The sequence below is a fragment of the Syngnathus floridae genome, chromosome 10, assembly GCF_059516105.1.
Source record: "Syngnathus floridae isolate MCC-2025c chromosome 10, RoL_Sflo_1.0, whole genome shotgun sequence".
In the NCBI taxonomy this organism is placed as follows: Eukaryota; Metazoa; Chordata; class Actinopteri; order Syngnathiformes; family Syngnathidae; genus Syngnathus; species Syngnathus floridae.
Genome location: NC_142422.1, coordinates 4,055,419 through 4,066,261, shown reverse-complemented (window position 1 = coordinate 4,066,261; position 10,843 = coordinate 4,055,419). Strand labels below are relative to the sequence as shown.

The 10,843-nt window shown below is 41.0% G+C and overlaps 1 protein-coding gene across 1 annotated transcript in view; it reads left to right on the top strand.

Annotated features, from left to right (window-relative positions):
• The window catches only part of osbpl3b (oxysterol binding protein-like 3b), a 17,245-nt gene extending 6,402 nt beyond the window's left edge, over window positions 1-10,843 (top strand). The window contains exons 2-23 of the mRNA XM_088388329.1: window positions 1,282-1,418; window positions 2,175-2,291; window positions 2,738-2,791; window positions 2,937-3,050; window positions 3,236-3,400; window positions 3,480-3,594; window positions 4,046-4,149; window positions 4,324-4,416; window positions 4,483-4,639; window positions 4,945-5,075; window positions 5,984-6,085; window positions 6,617-6,748; window positions 7,259-7,352; window positions 7,415-7,644; window positions 7,795-7,932; window positions 8,027-8,090; window positions 8,159-8,237; window positions 8,319-8,463; window positions 9,041-9,182; window positions 9,250-9,376; window positions 9,837-9,959; window positions 10,113-10,843. Coding sequence (XP_088244455.1) covers window positions 1,326-1,418; window positions 2,175-2,291; window positions 2,738-2,791; window positions 2,937-3,050; window positions 3,236-3,400; window positions 3,480-3,594; window positions 4,046-4,149; window positions 4,324-4,416; window positions 4,483-4,639; window positions 4,945-5,075; window positions 5,984-6,085; window positions 6,617-6,748; window positions 7,259-7,352; window positions 7,415-7,644; window positions 7,795-7,932; window positions 8,027-8,090; window positions 8,159-8,237; window positions 8,319-8,463; window positions 9,041-9,182; window positions 9,250-9,376; window positions 9,837-9,959; window positions 10,113-10,209 — 2,616 coding nt within the window. The 5' untranslated portion in view covers window positions 1,282-1,325 and the 3' untranslated portion in view covers window positions 10,210-10,843. The remainder of the gene's footprint in view (window positions 1-1,281; window positions 1,419-2,174; window positions 2,292-2,737; window positions 2,792-2,936; window positions 3,051-3,235; window positions 3,401-3,479; window positions 3,595-4,045; window positions 4,150-4,323; window positions 4,417-4,482; window positions 4,640-4,944; window positions 5,076-5,983; window positions 6,086-6,616; window positions 6,749-7,258; window positions 7,353-7,414; window positions 7,645-7,794; window positions 7,933-8,026; window positions 8,091-8,158; window positions 8,238-8,318; window positions 8,464-9,040; window positions 9,183-9,249; window positions 9,377-9,836; window positions 9,960-10,112) is intronic.

Below are 10,843 nucleotides of genomic sequence, written 5' to 3'. Positions count from 1 at the left end.
AGGTTGCTTGATGTCACGTGCTCTTTGTGATAAAGAGTCTGGTCGGTGCCGAACCGAGGCTAAGAACTGTAAATTTTGTGTCGTCAAAACTGGTAGGTGAAATCCACATAGCTTAAGAATATTTGATTTTTGTCATTGTCATCCCTGACTAGAAGCTCTCGTTGAAGAAAGCCCTGAGCTGTCACCTTATGAAAGGCGGCCAAGTGGCCATGTTGCATGAGATGAAAGGGAGCCCCAATAGGCGACCATGTGACAGACCTCTGCGTCACTGCTGTCATCAATCCAAAGTGGATGAATAAATCAGAAGTGGAGGCGCTGCCGCAATGACCACATTGAATAAGCCGTGAAGGCCCGGTTTCAGATGACCACGCTTTTGTTTATCTGGCAGCGGAGGCCGTGGCCATTAGCACAAAGCTGCTAACTGCTGCTTCAAAGAGGCTATTCAACCCAAACATTTTCTCTAAAATATGTTGTATGTGGCCCCACTAGTCTAAACACAGCATTCTGATTAATATTGCCTTTGTGGAATCTGAATTAAATGGCAAAATTCACTTGTTTTTATCCATCTCAGGCGGCGGCCATTTTGTCACTTGCTGTGGACTAATAATGACATCACAGTTGCCACAACAAATCACAGCTCAGCTTCAGAAAAGTGGTGAGCTGTGATTTTAGGAATCACATTTACAGTTTGCTGGCTGTTATGTTATATTTGAACAGTTGGTTACACATTTATTGCACCCTGTTTATTTTTTGTTGACAACTATAGCGTATAAGATTAGCATATGTTAATCTTAAATATATATTTACTGTGTAGTCATCAATACTGTTGCACATGCAGATGTACAGAATGTATAATCAGGCATATGTTTATACATCTCAGTCAGTACACACACTTTTCCAAGACTGCTTATGAACACACAATTAGAAGCAGAACTGAGATACACTCTCAGAGCTTCCAGCAAGCTATTTCAAATAACATTCATCATCATTCTTTAACGTTGAAAGTCTGGCGCTCAGTAAGAGCCATAAGGACATATCAATTATTAAGAGCTTTGCTTTCATTTAAACTCAATTTTCATGACCAATCTTTTCTGTCAATTTCATTTTTGAAGCCAGTCCTCCAGCTATAAGCCATATTAGAAATACAAAAACAAATCAGTCCACATAACCTAATGTATTTTTCAGTGAGACAAAGTTGAAAAGCTTTTAGCGGCCTTGACTATTAAAGTCATCTTTTTCCTTCCCCTCATGACCTTTTGTCTGCTCTTTTGTTCTCACTAGACTAGAGCAATGTTGCTGGCACTTCAGTCCTAGTGTGCGGTGAGATGGGCTCGGAGGAGTGCAGTTCAGTTATGTCGCAGAAGATCTCCTTGTCCCGTAGCAACAGCAGCTCCTCATCCAAACATGACAGTCGACAGGTAAAAACATCAATTTAAATTCTCATTTGTGTGAATTAATTAGCAAAAGGCTAATGGAGAGATGACACTGTTTCACAACAAGCCTTACTTAGAATCCTGCGTCTGTTCTATAGATACTACCTCCACAAGGGGGCGCAAATCTCAAATCCTGATGAGTGATGTCATACCATTACAAACCAATTCACAGCATTTTTTATTTATTTACATTGTTCACTTAGTTGTAATTTCTTCACATTTATGTGCATATAACTTCCAGTGTATTTGCAAAACTTGAAGCTATTAATGATAACTGCCACCTTGCATAATTAGAATAAACAAATAACCTGGACAGCCATCGTACAGTACATAGATGTGTCTGATTGCTGGTGAAAATGTGTAACATGGAATATTGTCTTGTCATGTACGTCACTGCTGACGCCTTCTGAATGTGTTTCGACCTTCGGAACAAGTGTCCAGACTTGTCAGACAAGACAATATGGCCAATGACTCACAGTGTCACTGTGGGGAACGTGATAAACCCTCAGATGGGACGAAAGAACCAACCCTTGTAATTTAATAATAGTCCTTCATTGCTTATGAGGGTTTCTCTTAGATAGACCCGCCCCTGCAAATTACATTCTCTCTTTCTGATGACGTTCATTATGAACTCAGCACACTGCAGCAATAAGTAAGCAGTAAGTAAGCCTGGACATAATGTGTTGCTGATTTAGTGTCATGCATTTCATATCCAACAAATGGTGTTTATTTAACCTGCAGGACAGCTGGGAAATTGTGGAAGGTCTGCGGGGAGGTTTTAGCAGTGTCTCGGAGCTGCAGAAACAGGAAGGCTATGTACTCAAGAAAAGAAAGTGGCCCCTAAAGGGCTGGCATAAGGTACACTGTGTCCTCTTTTAATTTTGTTTCCTCTTCAACGTCGGTGAGGCAATCGTGTCAGCCGTTGCTATCGTCGAGCTGAGGGAATTCATGCAAAAATGAACCTGTTGAGGGTCGCTGTTAGCATGGTGCTTCGCATAGTTGACAGCAAGGGGAGCCAATTAAAAATCCCTCTTCGATTAACGGCTGCACAGTCCAGATTGTAGTCTGTATTTATTTATTTATTTATTTATTTATTTATTTATTTACGTTGTATATTTATATATAAAATTCATATATATTTTATTTTTTCATGCCTACACCAGTCACACCAGTTCAATGTAGAAAAAACTGGATGGGGCAAATGTAGCTGTAATGATGATGGACACAGGTGGCAATCGCCTGAGATGTTGCTAGCTAATGGGGCTGTATCCATACTTGCTCAGTGTGTTTCTTCCTCCCCGTAGAGATACTTCTCACTGGACAAGGGCATTCTGAAGTACGGCAAGTGCAGCGCTGATGTGAGTGCCTGCTGGCTACAAATGACGTGGCCTTGCCTCTTCTCTTCATGTGTTGCCTGCTCGACCGGCAACAAAGCAATTAATTTAAGATTGATTTTTAAATTTATGATCCAGTGTGTTCCTAGCAAAATATGTTGACTTGCAGATTGAGAAAGGGAAGCTTCATGGTTGCATTGATGTGGGGCTGTCTGTTATGGCCATTAAGAAGAAAGCCAAGTGCATCGATCTTGATGCTGAGGAGAACATCTATCACCTGAAGGTAAACTACGAATCTCGTCAACAACCCCCCCCCCTTCCCTCCCGGATGTATAGGAAATCAAGTGGCATTCTTTCCCTCGTAGGTTAACATGTATATTCTTAAAGGAGCGTGAGGTGACCTTGTGTTGTTATTTGCATGTGACGAGACATTGTTTGCGCCCGTCACCTTACTTTGTCCTTGTGCAGATCAAGTCACAGGAGCTGTTTGATGAATGGGTGTCCAAACTACGTCATCACCGGCTCTATCGACAAAATGAGATTGCCATGTGTCCCAACGACAAGTCCTTCCACTTCGCCCACTACCCCTCCCCTGCATCCTCTAGCTTTGCCGATAGCGCTCCTATTAGAAAGGTAATATATAGTTTCTATGCTTAGGTTAAATTACATATTTGTGATGGGGCTGACTTTTTGTTTGTGTTTCTTTTTGCAGTGTGTGCCTATACGCAGGCAGTCTTCAGCTGGAGCTTTCCCTTTTAGCTGCAACAGCCAAGCCAAGGTAACAGCCTGGCTGCAGTCATCTGATGACATGGACAAGTGCTCCAAAGGTGAACCCACATTGGCAAGCTTCATCGCGGCCCACCCCTTCAAAATATTTCTATCATATTATATCGCAGTAAAAAAAAAAAGGAAAAAAAAGCAAGTATCTCCCATTCCATAATATTATGTATCGCAAAATCTGCTAATACATTATTTTCTCCATATTAGACAGCAGGAATAAGATAATATAAATTGCTGAGAACATTTTTTTTCTGATGGTGCTTCTTTTGAAAGTAATGAAATTGGATGGACGGATGTTTCCAATTCACCTGTTATCGCGATTGAATTTATGATTTAGCAGCAACAGCGACCTCTGCTGGCACAAGTAGTAATCGCACCATTAAAGATGAATTTTCTTTAACAGGTCCGGGAATTTGTACAGCTTCATCTGTTGAATAATTTTCATGTCAGGGTACTACGAAATAGTTCATTTTAACAAATGTATTATTTATTTTTTAGACTTGTCAGTTTGTGAGGCGTACCTACTTGAACTGAGCCACCTTCTTCAGAGCATGGAGGTCCTCCATCGTACTTATTCTGCACCCTCCATCCAGGCTCTTCAGGTGCTTTGCTTATCATTATGAAATACCAGTTTGTCTCTGCAATTGAAGCTTAGCACCATCTTAACAAACTTTGCTCCATTCTCTTGCTATATATAGATCTTTTCAAATCTATTTTTATTTCAATTGTCCATGATGACAGCTCTTTAGTTAGATCCATGCACTGTGTGTCACTAGGCATCTACATTTGACAGCCCTAAAAAAGAAAAGAGGCTTCAGAGAAAATGGCGCACAAAAAACTACAACAAAGACATCAAAACAACTCTGCAGGTAGGCTGAAAACAAAAGCTTCACTTTTTAAAGTCTTTGATGAGATCGTTTTTTGTTCCGCTGCAGGTTCCCAGCTGCATCTCTGGTTCCATCCGCCTCCATTCCTCGAACCCCAACCTCTCCTCTGCGGCGTTGGCCAATGACAAAGTCGACCAAGAGTCTCTGGATTCTCCTTTTGATGCGGCCAAACTGCAGGAGGATTTCTGCCGGGTTGCCACGAATCGTGAGTCCAGACTTCGATGCCGTCACGTGCGGGAAAGGAGAGCCATAATTGCCGATATGCTTTTCAGCTTTTTTATTGGAACGCTCTTTCTGGCTGTTAAATCTATTATCAAATATTTTCCCAAACTGCTACTAAGTGAAAAGTTTCACGCCGCTCTTACGGGAAATATTTTCGTAATTAGAAAAGTGCCCCCCTTTGGGTGCTATTATTCTTCTGTCAGAGTAGCACTCATGCTAACACTTTGTTGTTGTCTTCCAAATTGCAATGGCAGCGTGTTTTTTTTTTTTTTTCTCTCTCCCCCTCAGTGCACACCACCATGAAATCGGCTTTGAGTTCACTAGCGTCAGAGAGGGAGCGATTAAAACAATGTGCGGAGCAAGACACCTGTCCGCCAACCTCCCCACAAGTGGTCGGTTTGAAGAACGCGCTGACGACGGTACGTGGGCTCTGTTAGCGAGGCACTGGAGAATCCTTGAGGGCTTAGCCCACCCGACTCGGACTTGAGTCACCATTGATCAGGCTTTGTTTTTTTTCTCTTTCTTGCTTTCTAAAGTTAATATCGATTGTCACGCTGACAGCGCAACACATTTCTTTTGACAATAATAGTCTGCTAATGACTCAGTCTGCCTACGTGACCACACAGCGTGGCAATAATGGGACAGTGATGTCTTCTGTCGTACATTGTAGGTGGGCTTCCCGTCTATAATAACATTTTGCACATTGCGAAATTTTTATTATAATGTATGACAAAATGAATCGAACTGCAACGGCGCTCAGTAGAGCACTTCATGGATAATTACCTTCTGCTTGCAATTTTGTTATTAATGTTAATTTATTATTCCTAAAAAAATAATAATAATAAGGCATTACTAACGACATTAGAGCATAAATGGTAGACCACCTTGTGTTTGTTCATCTGTTTGCCATTTGCTACTTCCCGTTTTATAGAAGATGATGCAACACTTGGTTCATTCAATTCATGTCATACCCAGTCAAAGCGAGACAAATTAAATTCACTGCGTGCTTTCAGACGGAATTTCACAACCTTTATTGAGCCATGGCACATATTTTAAATGAGAAAAATGCCCCCTGATCATAACAGTTTTTTTTTTTTCATTTTCAATTCCAATCCTAGCGGAGCCTGTGACATTTCTGGGCCGTGTTGACGTTTCACGACTTGACCATTGTGCGGTCGTCTTAAATTGAATCGGCGCAGAACTGAAGGCTTAGCTGATATTTTGTTTTTAGTTTGACCTCCAACTTGTTGTTCTCAGACTTTTTAAATTAGATTATGGATCGCAGGTAGTAAAATTGATTACACATCATTGAATGATTATTTTACAGGCTTTAGCGCAGAATTCAGAACTGCGAGAGCGCCTCTGCAGGATTCACGCTGAATCTCACATCGTAGAACCCTCACTACTCAATCTCGCTGCCCCCGTGCAGGTGGGTGCGTGGGAATGCACTGAGTCCCCCCCCCCCAGCATGATGATGATTCAAATTATTACTTCCCTCCCACATCATGAATGAGCTGTCATTTCCTTCATTGTCATGCGCATGCGACGGCCATGTTGCACTCCTTCCGCCCCCTTAATGACGATAAGACGTCATTAAAAAAAGAAGAGGAACACATTGCAGGTCACGGCGTTATGAATCATTTGCATGCGGCCATGTGTTGAGTGTGATCGCGCGACGTGCTGCCACACGGAGGCTTTTGGCTCATTTGCTATTCTGATTTACTGTTCGCCAATCATGCTAATTTGGTGATTTTTTTTTTTCCTGCTGTTTTTATGCATAGAACTAAATAGAGATTAACAAAACTCCAACGATAACAGATGCACAGCCGGAAATTAAAAATATAAGTGCCATCATCTCAGTGGTTGTTCATTAGTGTTATCAAGCTTCTAATATTCATTTTCTGCACCTACCGTTGAGCCACTGTTTTTATACTCGACTTGTGGATATCGTATCTCTTAGAAACCAGAGGAGCATGCATCCGAATCCCGTTCTCTGGTGCATCAAGAGTCCAATGAAAGCAGAGCCGAGTCGCTGTCTGAGTTCTTTGACGCGCAGGAGGTTCTGTTGTCCAATAGTTCCTCTGAAAATGAGGTAAAATTGATATTTTTATTCCTTTTATACAAATTAGGGACAATAAATGTCAAATATATATATATTAGATTTGCTGTGAAGATCCTCTCATATTTTACAATGCTATGATGCAATCTGGTTTGCAATACTTTTTTAAAAATATTTTTAAACTTATTTTGACAGTTTACTGTGACATGGGATGCTTTTTTAATTCAATTTAGTCATCCATGTTTGTGCTGGAGGCTTATTGAAGCCTTTTTAATTTCACTGTCATGAAAGCTGCACTCCGGCTGTAATTCATTTTTTTTTTTGTTTCTCTCTTGACTTTATTGTCATTTGGCTGGTCAGATAGCGACATGAGCGGAGGTGGTGTAAAAATGGAAGTTAATTACTTTCATCTAAAAATACCTAAGTGACGACATCACTAAATAATGTGACAGCAAGAAACCTGCCCTAACTTTTATCTCAGGTGCTCTTTATATTTCTCTCATCACAATAGCTAAAGGTTTGCATTTTTTTTTCTTTTTTCAGGTGTCAGAAGATGATTCGTACAACAGCGACGTTAGTGACAACAACTCCATGGACAACTTTAACAATGAGACTGAAGATGACAGACAAATTTCAGGTAACAAATCCTTTCACATGCTCCAAAAATAGAACAAGAAGTTTATTTTGGGGTTTGGCCAGGTTCCGTTCTCTGCCGTCGTCGATCCCGTCTACCTTCACCCAGCCCCAGCAGCAGCGCTGTCAGCCTGTGGAACATCCTCAGGAACAACATCGGCAAAGACTTGTCCAAAGTGGCCATGCCGGTGCACCTCAACGAGCCGCTTAACACCCTGCAGAGGCTGTGTGAGGAGTTGGAGTACAGCGAGTTGCTCGATCAGGCTGCCGACACAAATGATCCTTTTGAACGCATGGTGAGAAATTTTGTTTTTCGTCTTATTTTTGTTCAACACCTTATTTCAAGGGGAGGTCAATGCCCCTGCAGGCCCCCCTCTAGCGCTGCCAGTGATCAAAGCTAGGCATCTTCAAAACTGCATCTGTGATTTTTTTTTGTGTGTGTCTAGGTGTTCATCGCTACATTTGTGATTTCGGGTTACGCATCCAGCTACTACAGAACTGGCGGGAAGCCTTTCAATCCTGTCCTGGGAGAGACTTATGAATGCGACCGGCCAGATAAAGGTTTCCAGTTTATTGCAGAGCAGGTGATGATTTAAACAAATGGTCAACTTTGATTGTTTTTAAATGTGCTTGATCATTTTTTTTTTTGTTTTGCACAATTGTCATCTCCATCAACAGGTCAGCCATCATCCACCAATCTCGGCTTGCCATGCAGAGTCTAAAAATTTTGTCTTCTGGCAAGGTGTGTTCAGCAGCATACATCTATCAATTAGATTATAAATAAAATAAAAAATCAAATTTATTTTGCAGACGTGAGGTGTAAGAACAAGTTTTGGGGGAAGTCAATGGAGATTGTTCCTGTAGGCAGCACCCACGTAACGCTGCCTGGGTGAGCTTTACGCACCAAAACATAACACCAACGTTAGACAGCAATTTTTTTTTTTTTTTATATTAGTTGTAATTGCTGCAGGTCCGGAGACCACTATGTGTGGAACAAGGTGACGTCATGCATTCACAACATCCTGAGTGGGCAGCGCTGGATCGAGCACTACGGCGAGATCTCCATCAGAAACTCCAACAGCGACGCCTGCCAATGCAAGATCACGTTTGTCAAAGTGAGTCACGCTGAATTAAATTACAATAAAAATAAATAAAGGAAAATATTCTAATAGTATTTCCACCGGATGACATTAAGTACAGTACACCATTTTCGCTGTGCAGTAAATAATACATAAGCTATACCAACATAATTTTTTGTTGTCATTTGTGAAATGTTTTTGTTGGTCTGTTTCCAAATCCAGAGTGCTGAACCCTCAAATGCTTCTTATACAAATTAGATAGACTCAGTACCATAGTAGGGCTTTTATCACTCAATGACCTTTGCTCACAGTTGGTGATCCTCACCTGAATGCAACTAAATAGCACATATGATGTTTTGAAGGTTTGATGTATAGAGGCTTTTCCTGAGCCGAGAAGGTTAATTGCTTTAGCGGTTCTCATTTGAAAGGTCCCCTAAAGGGAGGGTGACTCAAGGAAAAAGGGTGATTTATTCATCCTCACCTCCTGTTAAGTGCACCTGACGAAGTCATGAGACCAAAAGAACACATTACCATGAGCTCTTGAATGATGGAGTGTGATCCGCTGCTCCAAAATATTGGCCTTCACTTTGATAAATGCGCTTCTTTGCCACAGGCTAGATGGAACTCGAGTGGCAACGAGGTGGAAGGAACCATCACGGATCAGAAGGGGAACGTGATCCATCGGCTTTTCGGGAAGTGGCACGAAGCCGTTTATTGCGGGGACCCGCCCTCGGCCACGTGCATCTGGAGAGCAAGTATGACCATTTTGGTTTTATCATCATTCAATGCACGTTTGCTGAATATGAATTTTTATATTTGCAGATGTCATGCCAGTTGAGCACGAGCAGTACTACGGTTTTACCAAGTTTGCCGTTGAGTTGAATGAGATGGACGCTTCCCTGAAAGAACTGCTGCCACCCACTGACACCAGATTACGTGTGGACCAAAGGTGAGAAACAAACGTGAGCTTTAATTGTATTTGTTGGTCCTTATCTGACACAAGATTATTTTTTTGAGAAAGTATAATGAACAGAAAAAAATGTATCCATTTTAAGATGCCAAAAAAATATTCTTCTAATCGACAGTATTTGACTGTGTGACTCTTTCATTGAACCCAGACGCTACTTCAATAAAGGATTAGAAATAGTAACTCCTCTCACCGCTTCTGTGCATATCTTAAGTTAATTTTAGCTCACATTTGTAACTTTTACAAGTGAGCAGTCAAAATGTAGGACATTCAAAAATAACAACGGGGCTTTATCTTGTGGAAACAGAAAAAGACAATTTAATTTCATACCATATGAATGACACACTGCAAAAAAAAAAAATCTGAGTTTAAAAAGTGCCATCTCAATACAGTTATATTTGAACAGATGTTTCTCCCTTATTTGCATGATAATGATGTGCAGACTGCTGGAGGAGGGGAAGGTCGAAGCTGCTGAGGAGCAAAAGCAAAGGATTGAACAGCTGCAGAGAGAAAGACGACGAGTCCTTGAGGAGAGCAATGCCGTACATCAACCAAAATTCTTCCGGTAAAATTCATCTCGAATAGTTTTCCTGGATGCTTTACACATGTGAATATGAGCTGTTTTTATATCCTCGTGCAGAATTTATGAGATCCAATACAAGTGCATCTGTCTTGACAAAGATAACAACAGCCGCTTTTCTCTTCTCTCCATTCATAGGAAGTCAAAGGATGACTCGTGGGTGAGCAACAACACTTACTGGGAACTGAGAAGCGATCCCGGCTTTGCACGCACAGATTTCCCGACGTTGTGGTGACCTGAACTGAAACATAATTCAGTGGAAACATCCGCATTCAGCACCGACCGTCTTTTTTTATCGTTGCCTTAACAACAAGTGCTTATTTAAGTTGTGTAAACATGTTATGCACCCTGAGAATGTGGATCTGTATAGTTGGAGAAATGTGAAAAGGATGACGAGTCCACCTCATTACAAGCGCCGACTCATTTAGAAGGTACTAATTAACCGGTACCTCATTAGAAAAAAGTATTGAGAGGCATCTCATCTTGTCATTTAGACAATCTCTACCTCAGAGATACAGTAGCCTTGTTATGCCATTGATTAACATTAACATCAAATATTTATTCTGCACATGCCTGATGCCTTATTGGTCATTAATTTTTATTTGTTTTAGATGTTTTTTAAAAAAAAAAACATGTATAGTTTGTAAGGTGCTCTGAAAATGAAACCAATCTGTACTGGATGTTTGTTTTTATTTAACAACTGTGCTAATTATTTGTGACTGACTGTGTGAAATCTGTGAATGATGCAAACTGGAGAAGTTGTAGCAAATATCACACACTTATTCATTTGTTCACCTCATCCGATGCGCCTTTGGTGGTGATGCAGGCCAAGCTGTGCTGCGTCAGCTCAAATAAATGCTGCGATGCTG